At 32.7% G+C, this 19895-nt stretch overlaps 1 protein-coding gene across 1 annotated transcript in view; it reads left to right on the top strand.

The window, feature by feature from the left end:
* Positions 1-19895, top strand: part of BOLL (boule homolog, RNA binding protein) — a 68412-nt gene that overhangs the window by 7215 nt on the left and 41302 nt on the right. Inside the window, 7 exon segments of the mRNA XM_036900524.2 lie at positions 502-556; positions 1848-1923; positions 5428-5555; positions 9509-9580; positions 13563-13610; positions 14371-14499; positions 19384-19482. Coding sequence (XP_036756419.2) covers positions 502-556; positions 1848-1923; positions 5428-5555; positions 9509-9580; positions 13563-13610; positions 14371-14499; positions 19384-19482 — 607 coding nt within the window.

Here is a 19895-nt window from a genome sequence, read left to right on the forward strand (position 1 = left end):
TGGGTTGTACATATTTTTAATTGATTTTGTTTGGGAAATATACTAACAATTGCATTATCAGTTTATATGTGCTACAGTAAATAATACATTTACCAATATAAAAATTTTATTGTGTTGAAACTAAATTTTTTTAGTTTTCTTTCTACTTTTAATTCCTGTTTAAGCTAACCCTCTCTTATTTTAAAAGGAGATTATTGCTCTGTACTGAAATTTTTTGCATCTTAATTGTAAGCCAGACATTAATCTTTCATGCTTTCCTGCTTTATATACAGCTCAGATCTGGAACTGTTTCAAGATTTGGGGCTTTTTTTTCTTTTAGTCCCCTAACTAGAAGAGGTGGTGACAGGGTTAAGCTGTGACTGACTCTCCTAAGTTTTGCATGCTGGCACACCATAGAAAAATGCCCACTATTACAGCGGCCCATTCTTTAAAAATAATTTTTTTTTAATTTTATATAATTCTAGGGTAATGTTTAAGAAAGTAATTAATGCATTTGTTTAGGTATGGTTTCATCACTTTTGAAACACAAGAAGATGCACAAAAAATTTTACAAGAGGTGAGATCTTTTTGTGTATTTAACTTCATTTTTGGAACTAATTTCTTTGAAACTAATCCTTTCAGATATTTATTTTAATAGAGTTCCAATAAAATCATGAATTGCTAAAAAAAATTTTTGACTTATTTGCATCTTAAGATTCACAGTGGTCTCTGAAAAAATTAAATTAAAAAAAACGATTGCAAAAAAACAAATTCCGAATCATTACTTGAGTATGATTGTGAACTTGTTATTTGCTTAAACTGAGAACTTGGGGATGTATCTTTTCTGCAGTATTAATAGCACATTGAATTCCTGAAAAACACTAGAAATATGGATTCCTTGAGAGAGGTTTTCGTCATCTGCAATTATTTCCTTCCCATGAAAAACTTTATATAAACTAAAAACACTCATAGTAAATGTCTGTAGACTGCAGTCCAGTGTAATAACTTTAAATTTGGCAAATCTAACATTTTATATTTTTAGGAAAAAGAATTTGAATTTCATAGTGTTAAATCATATGCAGCTGATTCTCATTATTCATAGTAGTTATGTTCTGTCAAGCCACTATGAACACTCAGCAAATACTGAACTGCTGCTCCTAGAAAAAATATAGGGCTAGGTTCCACAAGCTTGTGGTCACAATATTTTTATCAACCAGTCAATACAGAACTTTGTTTTGTGTGTTTCTGTTTAAAAATGTATATATTATTGATTCCTTAACATTGAACTCATGGCCAACACTATAACTCATACCTGTGTTAAGCATACCTAACACATATTGTTCTTGTGCTTAGAAACATTAACGAACACTTTAGCACTACACTTGAGAGCCCTTTTAAATAGCAAAATCACCAACATAATGCATAAAAATGTGGCACTAAATAGAACACGAAAAGGACAGTTGTTTACAGTGTAAGATGAAAGAAGGATCACCTTGTTTGACCTCACCTGGTACGATGCAGATCAGGTAACTCAAATTGTTCATCTCTCGGTTCATGTCCGCTAATAACCACTGAATTGCCCAAGGTGCTGATTTGAGGGATTTAAATGAATGTTAGTGAATTAGCAAATTCCCAAATACAGATTCATAAAAAGAGGAATGACTGTATTTCAGATGAGGAATTAGGGTCAGAACATTGGAATCAAGATTCAGACCCAGACTTATTTAATTCAGAGACTTTGCCCTTTCTATTATACCTTGCTTTCAAAGAATACTATAGTCTGAATTTTAAAAATTGTTTCTCACTTGTTTTTCCTTATTTTTATAAAAAATAGTGACAAGATAATGACATACTTTTTCTTATTTTAGGCTGAAAAACTTAATTATCAGGATAAGAAACTGAAAATTGGTCCAGCAATAAGAAAACAACAAGTAGGGATCCCGCGTATGTATTGAGAACTAATGTATTTTCCAATATATTCCCATGGTGCTTCTTTGAAGTATTAGACTTTTGTAGAACTTCATTAAAATACCAGGTTTCTTTCATTTAACAAAGCTATTTCATCAAAGTCGATGGTCAGGTGGATATTTCTTAACCACAATTAGTGTACATTAGATTTGGGGAAGGATAGGGAAAAATTTACATAAATGATATTTAGATATATTCCATACAGTTATATTTTTAAAAGAAGACTCCTTTATGATAAAAATATAATCTAAAATTGCAAAAGTATATACAAGTAATTTAGAATTACTAATTAGGAAATTTTCTAATTGGAAAAATAATTTAAAATTAGAAATTTAAATTTAAAATACAGAAAGTGAAACAGTATCAGAAACTCTTATACTGTAAAACTACATGTGTCATAATTACCAGAAGGAACAATCCCTAGAACTTAGGAATTAGCTAAGTTACGTACCTTCCTCAAATTTTTGTAATGCTTTCAACTCTACTCTTCTTTTTTATCTTACTCTTCCCATTTATTATATTAAGCATTTTTACAGTTAACTTTTTACAGAAATATTTATTAAAAGGAATATTTTACAGTTAACTTTTTACAGAAATATTTATTAAAAGGAATAAAAGAAGGAGAAACGTCACATACAGTTGGTAACTAAATTTTCTTATTCTTACATAGCTATGTACTAATGTCCACTGGGATGTTTAAAACATTAGTTATTATACACCTTTTAACAAGCTAATAGACTGGCTCATTTGAACTTCTGTTTTTGAGAAGTTAACAGATCGGAAGTTTAATTTTGGCTTGGTGTTTGTTCATTTAGAAGGTAACTGATGTGTCATCATTAGGTTGATACTTTAAAATGGAATGCATTAAAAATGGCAGAATGCTGAATATTTTCAGATTACTATTGTTAGTTGCAAGAGTTAAGCTGTAACATGTAGTAACAGTTCTTTAACCCATTATCACCAGCTGTAGGTACAAATAGTAATGTTCATGTTATGACCCACAAGTTGCTAAAATGAGAACATTAATCAGCACAATGCTGAATGCTTTCAAACAGATGAATGGTTAAGAGATATACAATGCAAGCAAGGGTCAGTGTTACAGGTTTTCATTTAATTTTAACAACAACCTGTTGAGGTATTATTAGCTCTGTTTTTATGAATAGAAAATTCAGTCTTAGAAAGGTAAAGTCGTTGTTTTTGAAACATTTCTGCTGTAGTACCCCTAAATGTAGAGAAAAGTGAATCTTGGCATGTTATGGGTCTCAACCAGTGCAACATACCAGAATTAGAAATCTTCTTTAAAATCTCAAGGCTCATATAAAAACTTCATGCACAGTTTGTATTCTGTCCCATACTATTATATTGCTTATTTTTATATAGAAAATGTTCCCTAAAAATAAATATTTGATTAAAACTGATTCTGTAGGAAGATCATCATGTTCAGCCTGTGCTTTTTCCATTTCCTGGCATACTGTCCCATGCCCAAATTTGAGGAGTATAGGGTTAAATAATTTAGCAAAATGATAGCATTAGCCTTCAAATCGAGGGCAGGTTGACCCCAAAGCTCTTTTTAGTTTTCTATGAAGAAATAGCAAGTATTAAAAGTACGTTTACAACATAAGAAAGTCTTGGTTTTTTTCCTCAAATCTACCACTTTCTTCCATCTCCGTTACCAATATTCTAGTCCCCGCTACCCACTTCATTTGCCTTGATTGCTAGAAGCACCTCCTAACAGTTGTCTTTGAATCTAATCTTGCTACCTTCCAACCCATCATACACAAGGTAGTCAAAGTGATCTTTCACACATGCACATCTTATCATGTTATATTCTGTTTATTTTGAGCTTCTCTTCTGTTTTCTTTCTATTCATTAGCCATTTAGCCTTCTCTTAGTTCCAGAACATACCATAACCCTGATCTTTTTCCTTAATCTAGAATGCTCTTTGCCAGCCCATTCATTTTCTAAAGCTCAGCCCAAATTTTCTCACAAATGCTCCATATATATATATATAATTGAATATATATATATACATATATATAATTGAAATGGTCAGCATAATACCCTGTACTACCCGGTACTATACAACTTCTTCATGTATTTATCAAAATTGTACTTGATTAACTAATTGTGTAATTATTGTGTGACTGTCTTCCCATCCAGAACCTAACTCCTATGAAGAGACTATGGGATGTCAAATTTTTTTCTTTTTGGCTGTATCCCAGGGCCTAGTTCAATGCCTTGTAATAGAACCCAGTCTAAATTAATTTATTTAACAGATAAGCCATGGTTCCTTGGTAATCTTTGGAGGGAAATCTCCTGAATTGTGTGCAGAATTTTGTTTGGATGTATAGCTTTCTGAGAAAAGGATCCATGGCTTTCACCAGATTCTCAAAAAAATTGGATTAAGAGCCACTAAAATAAGCAGTAGCAATACTAGATGAAATGAGTAAAAACATAAAAACTGAGAAGTAGCGTGCTATTTAGGTGATAGGCCAATGCTGCTTACAGTGTGGTTTGCAGCCAGCAACAGTTCACTTGGGATCTGTTAAAATGCAAATCCTCAGGCCCTATCCCAGATTTAATAAATCAAAATCTCCGGAGATGTGGCCCTGGAATTTGTATTCTAATAAACTGTCATGGTGATTCTAATGTATGTTGAATTTTGATAAGCACTTGTATAGTGGAAGGAGGATTGCAAGTTCCAGTAATTTATATAACCTTGCTGGTCAAATACATAATCTAATCTGGTTTATATAAATGCTTAAAGTCTCCTCCTGACCAAAAAATATATATATTTTTTATCTTGGGGGGATAAATATACATAACTTGACCTGAGAAAAGAGATGGGGACCCAAATCTAGCCACGTTAAAATTTATGGTTACGTTGTAACAGCAGCAGTTGTAGGAAAGGAAGACCAGAGAATAAAAGAGAATCATAGCATGGCTGTGCTTGCCGATAGTGCATCCAAAATATTTGTAGGATGGAAACAAAATGTCTTCAGGCAAGTAAAATCTCCAACTTCAATGTTTCCATGATTTTTGACCTTTTACAAATAAAAGGTCTTACTAAGGTCTTAGGAGCTTCACTATAGTGTCTTTAATCTTCAGGTAACTCTAAATTATATGTAATTTATATTTGTAAATATAATGACTATGCTGATAATCTAAATTGTTAAGCTTTGTGTTTCGTTATACTGGCGTTAAAATCTGAAATGGTCAATTTTTAGTATTCTTTATTAAATTTGCTTCTTTTTCTTTTATTCACTTTAAGCTAATGAAAGCACTAGTGGCAGTGAATTCGAAAATGTGTATTTCAAAGGTAATTCAATATGTGGATTTTTTTTTAGAAAGCTTGTAATATCGAATTTTTGCTATAGCTGTGTAGATATATTAAGCTAAACATTTTCCAATGTTCAGAAATTACATTTCAAAAGTTAAATCAGTATTTCAATTATTATTATTTAATTTTGTTTGCTTTAGGTTCCAGCATAATGCCAGCAGCTGGAACAATATATCTAACAACTTCAACTGGATATCCTTACACTTATCATAATGGGGTTGCTTACTTTCATACTCCAGAAGTAACTTCAGTCCCACCACCTTGGCCTGTAAGTAATTTCATTTTAGAAGAGTTTCCATCTATTACTGTCAAAATTTAAAAAAAATTTTTTTGATTTCTGAAATATTTCAACATCAGACAAGTACAAATAATAATATAACAGCCATGTAGCTGTACTCAAATTTAATAGATGTTAACATTTTGCCATATTTATTTAAGTTCTTTTATTAGGGGGCAATAAAATATGATAAATTCAGGTGAAGTCTCCTCACCCATTCTCTTACTCTCTTTTTCTCCTCAGAGGTAACCAGGATATCCTTTTTGCCCATTTTATATCCTTAAACAATATATTGTATTGCTTTGAGTGGTTTTTAAATACCATATAAATAATCTTTTTTCTATGCAGTATTATGTTTTGAGACTAAACCATGTTTATCCTAGTATATTTAGTTCACTTATTTTAATATTGTATAATATGTCATCATGAGTGTATATTCCTCTATGGATGGGCATTTAAAGTTTTTTTCACCGCAAGACTACATACAATGAACATCCAGATCTTATATGTATTGTATAAGAGTTTGTCTAGGAAAGTCATCTTCTAAGATTTTTGCTGTATGTCCTCCAAATTTTTTTGAAAAACTATAAATACTGTCACTAATCTTTAAGTTGGTATCTGAAATTTATCTTAAATCTAAATAATTTATGCACATTATATTTAGATTTGTTTTAGATTTATTTTATAAAACTTTGCAGGTATAGATTTCATTCAAGAATGGAAGATGTCTTATGTGTGGTGATAGATGTTAACTAGAATTATTGTGGTTATCATTTCACAATATATGCATACACTGAGTCAGGTATTGTATACCTGAAATAATATTATATGTCAATTATATCAATAATAAAAGTGGGAAATGTCTGCTTTACTATAACTCAGTTAGCAAAACTAGTCAAAAAAACTTAGTTTCTACCAGAAAAATCTGACTTTAAGTTCAAATAAATGAGTTAATTTATATCGTAGTGACCATGATGTAAATGAATTTTGTTCCCTGGATGTATGTAATAAGGTACTATTCTCCCCTTTATGTTTCTTATACAAGTTCTTTTTGCTTTTCTATTTCTCAGGGGCATTGTCTTCTTGAACTGTCTATTTGTTTAATGCACTAGTGGAGTTTACATTTCAGAACAAAACATTATAGCAAGATGAAGAATGAATGAAAAGTGTGCCTTTCATAGTGAAGGAAAAGGGTAATTGTGAAAGAGATTTTCAAAGAAGAAACGATAAAACACAGATACATTCACAGATAGATCAAATCAGGAAGGTGTACATAGGAAATAATGACCTGAAAATTAATATTCTTAAACCTAGTCATACCCGTGTACCACTGGAAATTTTTTGTATACCCCTGCCTTGGTGTAGGCTATGATATGTGTGGTAGTAGAATTTCACATTCATAGAGTATACACAGCTTTGACGAGATGTTGCCAAATAGCATTCCAAAGTGTACAAGTTTACACTTTAGCTAACAGTTTATGAGAGCTACAATTTCTCCCTAATCTGCCAACCCTTTAATTTCTGAGATTTTTATGTTTTTGCCAATATTATAAAATTCTATCTTGTTTTACTTTCTATTTGCCTAATCGCTGGTAAGGTTGAACACATTTTCATATATTTATTGACATTCCAGTTTCTCCTATGATCTGCCTCTTCATTTCCCTAGTCTATTTTCTTATTGGGGTTACTTCTTTTTCTTGGGTTCATTATATGAATTTTGTGGGTTGTGTCTTCTGGTTTGTGGTGTGTCCTTTAGCTTTATGGGTTTTTGTGTGTGTGTCATACACAAGTTTTTTGTTGTAATGTTGACAGATGTATTAATGTTTTTGTTCATGGTTTTTAAAAAAACTTCTTGATTACAGGTATTCTCCAATTAAAAAAATACTGTAATGTTGCTGTTTTTCACATCTAGATGTTAAATCTGGAATTTATGTATTAACTAATCCATCGTCTTCCACTGCTTTGAAATGAATCCTGTCAAATGCCAAGTTTCCATGTTTGGGAGTCTCTTTCTGGTCTCTGTTTTGTTCCATTGGTATATTTATTTGCCCTGCTCAATTCTGTTTTATTCCTCTTGCTTTAAAATGAGTCTTAATATCTGATAGGACAGTCCTCTCACTTTGTTCTTTAACAGTTTCTCATCTGTCCTTTAGTCTTTGCTTCTACAAATACAAACTTTATAATCCAGCTTGTTCAGTTCTGTGAAACGCCTTTGTTGGATTTTTATTAGAATTACACTAAACATATAAATTAATTTGGGACATTTGGTATAATAGATTTAGTCTTTGCTTCTACAAATACAAACTTTATAACCCAGCTTGTTCAGTTCTGTGAAAAGCCTTTGTTGGGTTTTAGTTAGAATTACACTAAATATACAGATTTATTTGGGACATTTGGTATATTGAATTTCCCCATCCATAAACATTTATTAGGTCTTCTTTTATTTCCATCTGTCAATAAAATTTTCTTTATAGGTTTCTTTAAATCACATTTCCTAATAGGTTGTGGCTGGTGTGTAGCGACACTTCCAACTTTTAGTTGTTGATATGTATCAGTTAACCCTGCCAAACTCTCCTATAGATAATCACTTATGTTTCAGTATACTTCTGTTTCTCAATTTTTTCCCTGAGTTCCTACAGTAGCAATGTCTCTGCTACAGTGTTTATGCAATAACCACTGCAACCTTGTTCTTGAAAAAGGAAACAAGATCAGTGATTGACTGTTAAGCTTTATGTATTTATATATATAGTAGGTTTTGGAAGATACTCGTAACCCTAACTAGGGTTTCTTAGCACTATAGTAGACATTTGGGGCCAGATGTTTCTTTGTTGTGGAAAGCTGGCCTGTACATTATAGGAAATTGAGCAGTGTCTTAGCCTCCCCACATTTATGAAAACTGAAAATATTGCCAAACATTCCCTATGGGAGCAAAGTTGCATCTGGTTGAGAATTAGTGCCCTAAATCAATTAAAGAAGTTACTTTCTATTCTGTTTGCTAAGAGTTTTTATCATGAAAGGGTATTGAATTTAAACAAATGCTTTTTCTGTATCTACTAAGATAATCATTTTATTCCTTTAATCTGTTACTATAGTAAATTACATTATTCTGTTAATCTGAAGTACAATTTTATTAGCATATGAAAATTGTGCAAAACTATGATATTTTCTTCAGTTTCGGGGGAAGATGAACATTAAAACAAGACAATGTAAATTAGATCCCATGTTAGAATTTTAATTGCTATCATTAAAGCCTAATTTACCTATCTTGTAATACAACTTGCCTGTTTTATTAATCATTTGGTTTTAGGTAACCTATTTTAGGGTTTAGTCTATTGGTTTGAATAATCAAGTGTTGCATGTGCTTTCTTCAGACAGAAAGCACTTGTTAATGATTAATTCATTTAAATGTCTAATAAAATAGAATTTGACAAATACATTGGTAAATATATATATTTTTAAATTAAATGTTTAACAAGAATAGGATGTTGATTATTTGTAAATAGTGGGAAGTCGGTGGCAAAGTCAGATATGATTATTTATTCAATTCTAAATTCTATGTAAACTTGATCTATTGCTGGTCTCCATTATGGAAATAGGCAGCACCACCTTAAGTCCAGCTGCCATTTCTTCTAAAAACTCTCTTAGAACTGTATTCTCATAATTTTTGGACTAAAAGCAACTTTTCTGGTGGTTATTTTTGCATTATTATGGAAATAAAACCAAATGGAATAGAAATACTATGATAGTTTAATGGATCTAAGTGGAATTGGTAATAATATCAGTAAGGGGTAAAAATGACATTTCCGATCACAAACCATAAGTTTATGTAAATTGTTACAAACAATTTAAGATGTAGGTAACAATTTGAAATAAATTTTATAATCAACTATTTTAAAGAATTTTGCCTAAGATAACTTTTCTTGTTTTCTTCTTTTTCCTTATAGTCACGTTCTATATCTAATTCACCTGTGATGGTAGCGCAGCCCATTTGTCAGCAACCTACGTATCACTACCAGGTAAACATTCAGTTACAATGAAAATCTTTGGTACCTTCAATCCTTTTTGGGATAACTTGCATTTATTCTTTCTCATACAAATACCCTAGTAATTAAAAACAAATTGTTAAACCTTGATAACAGTGGTTTTTTTTATGAGGGAATTAAATAATGTCGTAGGAGAATATGGACTGTTTGCTTCCTTTTACCAAATGTAATTAGGTCAGTTTTGCTTCCCTATTAACATTTAATCTTAAAAGTCTTTAGAAATAATTCCCAAAGTAAGATACAGGTATTAGGCTACAGGCTGTTTTTTTTAATCTTACTGCTAACATTATGTCAGTTTCTTATTATTATATTTAATATAATGTAAATTTAAATAATTAATATATTGTGAGTTATATTATGAAAGCCTCTTGCAGTTAACCACTCTTTTCATTAATTCTTGTGGAAGACTGAAGATTAGAGAACTATAATCTTAAGACCACTTTGGTGTTTTATAAATAAAGTGTATTTGTTTACAAATTATCATATTTGTTTATGTATTGTCTGTGGCTGCTTTTGTGTTACAGTGGCAGAGTTAAGTAAGTTGAAACAGATATTATAGCCTGCAAAGCTTAAAATATTTATCCTCTGGCTCTTCATAGGAAAAGTTTGCCAACATCTCTGGTCTGTAGCATTCACAAATAAAATCACATTCTTTAATACCTCTGGCATAAATAGTGGAAGAGAATTTGTTTCTTTTTTTTCTCTTCAAACTTTTAAAATAGACCCACATGAAATGTTAAGGTTACTGGAGTTCTTTTTAGTATTAGACTGGGCTTTGGAGGTGGGAGTGTTATTTATTTTTAATTCCATTACCATGCTAAATATAAAACGAATGTGTTTCCTTAACTTACTAAAAATGAAAGTGACTTAATGGCATTTATTTAAAATATGTATGTAGCATGACTTTTCCTAAGTTGCCTTAGAATTTTGGCAGAGGTCCCAAAGACAGAACACTAGGCACCAGACCATTTAACATGACACGCGAAATATTGTGAAACCAATTGTGGAACCCTTAGGTCATCATCCACCTTGAGCACATATAAGGTAAGGATGATCAGGAGATTGATAGTGAGGCTTTGTTTAACGAGAGTTGTTAGAATGCCGTGGCATTTCCCCTTCTCCTCAAGCACGTGAAAAGGACTTCAGAGAACGACTGGGAAAGCTAAATATTTGTCCCTGAAATTTGTGAGATGGTACTGCTTGATCCCGACCTCTGCTAAACATGTTCAAAGAAGAAGCTGGAGTGGTGTGTGGAGGCAGAGCCAGGAAAGAAGGCTACAGTGGGAGTGTGTTGAACTACTCACAACAAGCAGAGGTTTACATTTCCCAGGACCAAGATGTGAACCTCAGAAGAGACTCTCCGAAAAACATTAAAGTGACCCCAGTACACCTTACAGAAAGAATCTGTATGAGGAGACTTAGAATCAAGGGCTAGAATTGCAGTCAGAAGTTCTCAGCAGGAAGATCGCCAAAGAATCTAGTGAAGTGTCTAAATGGAGACTTTGGACTCTGTCACACTCCCAAAAAAGTCCTCATTTTTACCAGTGGTGACAAAGGACACCTCTCCACAGTGTTTTTAAAATGGCAGGGGTAAGGAAGAATAAAATTGCTTTCTGCTTTTGAGTCTAGCTCCTTCTTCATTAATTGATTATATACATACAGCTGTAGCTCACTTGACATAAATGTATTCTGAAAAGCTTCTAATAACTATTTAATTTTATACTTTGACTCTCATTTTCTGATTGACACAAATTATAAAACTGGAAGTATATTACCTAGCTATACTCAGGAAAGATTTTGGTACCAATTTATAACAATATTTTGCAATATAAGAAATAATTTCACTTTATATATTTCTTTCCAGTTGTGTATTCATCATTATTCTGCCCTTAAAATTGCCATTCTGATAAGAATCTTGCTTTGCTTTTTCTTTTTACAAATTCTTAGATTGATAGCTTTATCAGTTTTTGTTAAGTCAGATGAGGCAATGCATGTATTAATCAGTTTATTTCAGATTTTGTATTAAAGTAAGAAATTATACATTATTCTGCCTTTTTTAATATAGCATATAAAACAATATAGACTCCACATAATCTTGGTCATTATATAGTGATGTCATCCATCAGCAGTTGAAGTAGGCAGCACTAAATTTGCAGTGATTTGATTTAGATGGTAGATCCATTGTGTCTTATTCTCTTTTCTGTTTTTTTACTTTACTGTTCACTAGTGAGAAAAAACTATTAACAATGGAAAATATGTAAAGAATAAACCATTTATTATGAGGAAATAAGACAACCAATTTAAGAAATGGTCTATCTTTTATATTGTCATATTACATTAGGTACCTTAAATAATTTGACCCTTTTTAAAAAATAGCTGTTTTATTTAGAAATTCACATACCATACAATTGAGTGTTTTTTACTAAATTTACAGTTGTGCAATCATACCACAATCAATTTTATCATTCTAATCACTCCACCAAAAAAACCTTGCTCATTAGCAGTCACTCCCTCTCTTACCCCCTTACTCCCAGCCCTAACCAACCAGCAGTCTACCCTCTGTTATTATGAGCTTATCCATTCGGGATGTTTCATGGTCTTTTGTGACTGGATTCTTTCACTTAGCATAATGTTTTCAAGGTTTATCCACGTTGTGGCACATATCAGTGCTTCATTCCTTTTGACAGCTGAATAATATTCTATTATATGGATATATTTTGTTTATCCATTTATCAGATAATGGACACTCAGATTGTTTCCACATTTTGTCTATCATTAAAAAATACCTCTATGAATATTCCTGTACAAGTTTTTGTATGGACATATGTTTTCATTTTTTTAGGTCTTCTACCTGGGAGTGGAATCGTTGAATCAAACAGTAGCTCTCTGTTTAATCTTTTAAGAATCACACTGTTTTCCAAAAAGGCTGTACCATTTTACACTCCCACCAGCAGTTTTTATGAGAGTTCTAATTTCTCTACATCCTTGCCAACACTTACTTCTATCATTTTGATTAAAGCCATCATCTTGGTATCACATTGCTGTTTTTTGATTTCCATAACCAAGGTTAATGACGTTGATATCTTTTCATATGCTGCTGACCATTTTATATATATTCTCTGGAGAAATGCCTATCCATATCCTTGAGCCATTTTTTAATTTTATTTTAGAGGGCATCTCTCATATTTATTGATCAAATGGTTGTTAACAGTTAACAACAATAAAATTCTGTACAGGGGACTCAATCATTAATCCACCCCAAGCCTAATTCTCATCAGTCTCCGATCTTCTGAAGCACAACGAACAAGTTCTTACATGGTGAACAAATTCTTACATAGTGAATAAGTTCTTACATGGTGAACAGTACAAGGGCAGTCATCACAGAAACTTTCAGTTTTGATCACGTATTATGAACTACAAACAATCAGGTCCTTGAGCCATTTTAAAATTTTTTTTAAATTAAGGTATCATTGATATACACTCCTATGAAGGTTTCACATGAAAAACAATGTGGTTACTACATTCACCCTTAATATTGAGTCAGGTTCTTTTTTATTATTGAGTTATAAGTGTTCTTTTATATTCTAGATACAAGATCCTTATCAGATATATAATTTGTAAATATTTTTTCTCATCCTGTGAATTTATTTTCACTTCACTGATGGTGTCCTTTGCAGCACAAAAGTTTTTAATTTTGATGAAGCCCAACTATTTTTTCTTTTGTTGCTTTGTTGCTTGTGCTTTTGATGTCATAATTTTTTTAAATGCCTAGTTCAGTCACAAAGATTTACACCTGTTTTCATCTAAGAGTTTTATAGTCTTAGCTCTTATATTTAAGTCTTTGATCCATGTTGAGTTAATTTTGTGTAGAGGTCCAGCTTCTTTTGCATGTAGATATCAAGTTTTAATCCTAGTTTATAACATGGGTTTTGTATTTTTTTTCCCTTCGTTTTAGGTCCCTGCACAGTGTCTACCAGGCCAGTGGCAGTCGGGTGTTCCTCAGGTATTAGCTTTTTCAATGTATTTTTGTGAAGACTGCTTGGATTTTAAAGTCATATTGAAGAGAACTAGATTTGAAACCTTCCTCTTCTGTTTATTTATTGTGATACCTTTGGCGGTTCATTTAATCATTGTATTTCTCAGCTGCCTCATTTGCAAAATGGAAGTAATGATACCATACCTTTATAAGTTTCCTCGCATTTTTGGGAAGATCAAATGAGTTCATGTAAATGAAAGTATTTTAAATAAGTGGTGTATAAACGTGAAGAATTACTTCTTTTACTATTGGTACTGTGGTAAAATTTAGCATTTTTCTAGCTTTACTTCAGATTTTGCTTCAGTTTGACTTATGCTCCTAAATAAGTACTCGATCTCCTAACTTTTAAAATCAGGAGTTAACAAAGCTTGTTTAATGACATTTCCCCCTTCTATGGGAAGTCACAAAGCTGAAAATAGATGTATGTGCCAGTTTCCCATAGATTATATTATTACAAACTTTAATGGTGGTATTAATATATAATATCTGAGTTTATGAGTGTCTGAAGCATTAAGAACTTTTAGTACTTACACTGATAAAGTTCTTTAATGACATCTACACAACTTGAATTTATAACAACCCAGAGTTCCTTGTTAATTGGCAAATACCTCTGAAAAAGAACCTCTGGAAAATATGAAACAAGTATTTCTTTCATCTTTAGGGTAAGCATTTGATTTAACTGAAATAACTAATCATATTCGAATTAGAAATACATTTTGTATTTTAGTTTCCTGCCTCTTCTGCTCCTTTCTTATACCTGCAACCTTCTGAGGTTATTTATCAACCAGTGGAAATAGCACAAGATGGTGGCTATGTTCCTCCTCCACTGTCTCTGACGGAAGCGTCAGTTCCAGAGGTATGTATTAGTCTCAGAGTAATTTATCTCTAACTACCTCATCTGAACATACTTGTACAAGACCCTAATTGAAGCTATGCATCTTACGTTTTCTTGGATTAATTAACATTTCTTCACCTTTTTTATGTCTAGGGATGCTTCATCTTAGACTTCTTCACTAACTAGTTCTGAATCATTTCTCAAATCAACTGTACTCCACTAGGCTAATCACTGACTTGATCTCTTTGAAAGAGTAAGATACCAAATGCTTCTCCTTCTGGTTTGCCTGTCAATCTACATTACTACTAACATTACATCAATTAAAAGCATATAAGAATTAAGTCAAAGAAGAAAAAAATCTAAAAAATCTCTTCCTTTAAAAATGTAAAACAAGTGTATTTTATAATTACATTGTAAATATCATCTCCAGTGTGTTTGGAATTATATTCTTGAACCATTACTAATAATATCACTATGTGCCAGGAACTGTACATTGTATGTTTTAAATCAGTGTGGGTGAAAGCTTAGGAAATCAGCACCCAGTTCCCAATTTGAGTGCATTGTATTATTTTTTTATATTGCCAAGATTTATAACATTATAATTTTGTTCTGGAACAATAGTTTCCACATTTGGATCTTAATGTTTACCATCAATAGTTTTACTAGGATTTCTCTGTTCTTTGTCTCACCTTCCATTTATCACTTGGTTGACTGACTTTGCATGTTCTCTTTATTTAAAGAATGCTTACGGATGTTACATTCTCTGAAGTCTTCATGCGTATTTGCTCAACATGTTTGTGTCTATGGATCTGAAAGAAAGTATAAAATAGCTGCATCATACCTGTGTTAGTTTACTAAGGCTGCCAGAACAAAGTACCACAAACTATATGACTTAAACAACAGCAAATTTATTGCCTTACTGTTCTGGAGGCTAGAAGGCCAAGATCAAGGTGTTGGCAGGATTGGTTCCATCGAGGGCAATGTGGGAGAGATCTGTCTCTTCCATCTCTCTTCCTAGCTTGTATGTAGATTGCCATCTTCGTGTATCTTCACTTTATCCTCCCAGTCTCTTGTGTCCAAATTTCTCATTTTTATAAATATACCAGTAATTCTGGATTATTCCACCCTATGACCATACTTTAACTTGATTACCTTTGTAACGACCTATCTCCAAATAAGGGCACAACTATGACGTACTAGGTATTAGGACTCAACATAAAAGTTTTGAGGAAACACAATTCAACACAAAACAATACTTTTTTCTCTTAGAACTTCTGGTCTACACTTTTCTGGTGTTGAGTATATTTGTAAAGAAGTTTGAAGCCAGCCTCATTTTCCCCCTTATGCATAATTGCTTTAAGATGCCTAAAAAGTCCATCTTAACTTAAAGTCACTTAACCAGTATATGTCTTGGAATTTCTAAGTCTGTATAATATTTTCCCCAGGACAGTTTTCACTTTTGATTTTCAGACTAGTTTTTACTTCAGGATTTCTTTTTTTCCTGTTAGAGCTTTGAAAAAATAACCCTTTATTTGCAGTTCTGTTTCTTCTTCAGGAACACCTGTTATGCATTTGTTAGATCTCTTTTGTCTCTCATATCAGTCATCTCTCAGGTAAATTTTTTTATGGTACCTTTTTATGTTGCTTTTATACGTTTTCAAGACAACTATGACTATTTTTTTTTCTTTGTGCTTATTAGTCTGTATTTTATGACTAATGAGGCCTTCATCTCTAATTTATTTTTATCTTTTTTGTCCCAAGCCCTGCCATTTAGCTTATATCATTGTCTATAAATGTTGTCTATTGGTTTAAAATATCTCCTTTGAGCTCTTTTTTAGAGATCATGTTATTATAATTTCTTTAAGTTTCAAAAGATTTATATTTACCTGAACTTTTCCATTATTTTCTGTAGTCATTTCTCATCTTTTTCTTCAACCTTTTGCTTTCTCCTTCACGGTGTTGGAGAGGATGAAAAGAGGTGGTATCCGTGCTTAAGTCACTTGCTTTTCCTTCCCATCTTTACTTATCTTTAAATGAGGTCAGCTGTTTATTGATATACGAAGTGCGAGAAGCAGGCTGTTGTCTCAGACATCCTACTGCTAAATCTGTTATGTCTCCTGCTTGAGGTGCTCTTCCCTCAGCTTTCAACATTCTGGAGATTATTTTGGCTCCTGCTGAAGTCCCTTTTATCACAGGTTTTCTGGTTTGGGATATAGTTGGGAATTGCTAATTCCCTTTACACCTTCAACCTGCTTCACCTCTAGCAACTTTGCTCAGCTATCAGGCAAGGTAGTAGACAACAAAATGGTGAAAACATTTCTCCTTCAATTTTACCTCCGCTGCTATTAGGTAGTGTAAAATTGAATCTCTGAGGGTACTCCCTTCTTCTGCCTTGACCTGATGCACCCCTACACTTGAGACTCATAACAAATCTTTTAATAGGTCTTTCAGAACACTGAACTTTAAGAACATGTGAATCATGTTTGATGTCTGAGGAGGCTTCAAAATACTTCCTTATATTGGTCCAGATTGCATTGCATTTGACAGACATTCTATGTTGTGGTTTGGAGATCACGGGCACATCCTTGTTTAATTGATGATGGCATTTTAAAAATTTGTCTTTTGTTCTTTTTGTTGTTTTTCTGGTTTTCAAGGAGTGAGGTATTATCTTTCAGCCAGAATTGACTCTTGGCATTAAACCGTGTTCTTACACTGACACCAGATAGTTTATCATCAGGTTATATTCATTATTTAGTAGAATCTAATAAGATTTTTCTGGAAATACTGCTTATGTTAGCTTATAGCTTGTACTATTAATTTCTATGATATTTCCATACAAAATGATACATGCATGCTTTTATTTTAATATTGTTGCTGGTAGAAAGTATAGTCTAATATATATTAAGGGTAGAGTGGGGTGGTTTGTATTTCAAGTGTTTTTTCTCTAAAATTTAAAAAATGCAGCTTATTCTTGTAATTTTTATAATTAGGTTTCCTAAATTTACATAACTGGAAAAAATATATATGTATATGTTAGCATCATCTCTCACATATTTCAAAGGCTATTTCCCCCTTCATTTTTAGAGTTTAGCTTTGCCTTCTACTTCTCAAAGTAGAAACCACTGTATCTAAACCAATTCAGCCTTCAGTCCCCAACATACAAACTTACATGAATCGTATGATCATGTTTTGCTTCTTACATTTTTTTATTGACTTTCAGTCTTGTCCAAGGTTGTTCCTGCCTCTTTGCTCTAGAAATTTTCACTTCCCTTTTTCTCACAGCACTCATTCCTATTAACCTTTTTTCCTTTTATATTTTAAGCCTTTTTCCTTCTGCTAGTTCATAGCGTCAGTACTTACTAGGGTGGTACTTTACTTACTTAACCCTTCACAGTCTTGAGTTTCATAATTTGTTAAGTGAGGGCATCAGGAAAATCTGTTCTGCAGGATTGACGATTAGAGTTGTGCATACAAAGTTCTTTGTATAGTGCCTAGCACCTGGTAAGAGGCAATTATTATCCTGGGACACATCCCACCACCAATGCCCTAATTCTCTTTAACATTTCAAAGCCAGGCTTGAAAAAGTAATCTGTATTCAGCATTTCTACTATCTCATAACCCATTCACCCCTCACCTGCTGAGTCTATTACATTTACTTTTCAGATGAAGCTGCCTTCAATAAGGTCCTCAATGACTCCCTAATTGCCATATACTTTCCTTCCTTCTTAATCTTTCCTGACCTCTCAGTTACTGGGCATACTTCTTGAAATTCTTCCTACTCTGGTTTCCACAATACTGCTCTCTTCTGGCAATCCTTTTACCTCCTTGTATTTTGCTTTGTAAGCTGATCTGCTCCCCATAATTTCATATTTGATTCTCCATTCTTTCACCCTACATACTCACTCTGATGTTATCATACCTATGTCTGTAGGCCCAGTCTCGCTCTTTAGTTTTAGATCTGCACATTCAGTACAATGATAGCCACTACCCACATGTGGCTATTGAGCACCTGAACGTGGCTAGTCTGAATTGAGGTGTGTTGTAATTCCAAAATACACACTAAGTTTTGAAGACATAGTATGAAAAAGAGTGTAAAATTTATGAGTAATTTTATATTAACTACACATTGATATGTAGTATTTCATATGTATTGGTTTAAATAAAATATATTAATAAAAGTTCATTTCACATTTTACTTTTCTAAAATGACCACTGGAAAATTTTAAATAACATGTGGCTTACATTGTATTTCTATTGGGCAGTGCTGCTCTAGAGCCATCTAGCTTTTTATCAACTGTATACTTCTACTAGAAGTCCTACAAATACCTCAGATTTTATGTTACAACCTAACTTCTTTCCTTCAGCCTCCTCACATACAATTACATAAATATCACATGTGCTTTTCTTGTATTTTCATATTTTAATGAATCATACCACTGTGGGACAAGCCACAAATCTGCTTTACATGACCTGTCCCACCTGTTGCTCTATGCCTCATCCTCCAGCTGTCTTTTAGTGTATAATCTTCCTTCCAGCTGTACCAACCAATCAAATCTCCCAGATGAGATGTGTTCTTAGCTGCCTCTGCCTTTGTACATACTATTTCCACCTTCTTTCTCTAATTCTTCAAATTCAGGCATCAACTACTCTAGAAAACAACCTCGCCAGATTTCTTAGCTAAGTAGTTCTTTTCTTTTCTCCCATGCATTCCTGTACATGTCTCATAGGACTTACGGTAATTGTGACTATTTGTCCCTGATCAGTCTCTAAGTTAAAGATAGGGAATATGTTTTTCATCTGTGTTTCTCCATTGTGTAGCAAACTGCCTACTATATTATAATGCTGAAAAAATATTGTAAGTTAATAAATGAAAGGCAATAAATTTTTTCTTTCTTTCTGTAATAGCCTTATTATTATCATGGCGTTCAAGCAATATATCACCAGGTTTATGCTCCAGGTGCCATTGGTGTGCCTGCACCTGTGATGCAGCCTGAACCAATTAAAGTAAGAAGTTTGTTTTGTTTTTGTTTTTTCCAGTCTTATTTCAAGTTTTACAAATTTCCTTTCTGGAAAGGAACAACTTTTGATATTTATATCATGTTTATGATCAGAAGTATAAAATAAGTGAATTCTTTCGTGTGGAGGAAATACAATTCTAAATTAACTAAATATCCTATTAGTTTCAAGAAAGTTATAAACCGGAGATCACAGGAAGACGGCGACGTGAGTAGCTCAGTGGAAATCTCCTCCCAAAAATATATATGTTTATGAAAATATAATAAATACAACTATTCCTAAAAGAGACACCACTGGATGCAGTACAACAGCCAAGATACATCTACATCTGCGAGAACTCAACATCATACGAAGGGGGTAAGATACAAGCCGCAGCTAGGCAGGACCCGAACGCTCACCCA

Source organism: Manis pentadactyla, chromosome 6 (genome assembly GCF_030020395.1).
Source record: "Manis pentadactyla isolate mManPen7 chromosome 6, mManPen7.hap1, whole genome shotgun sequence".
In the NCBI taxonomy this organism is placed as follows: domain Eukaryota; kingdom Metazoa; phylum Chordata; class Mammalia; order Pholidota; family Manidae; genus Manis; species Manis pentadactyla.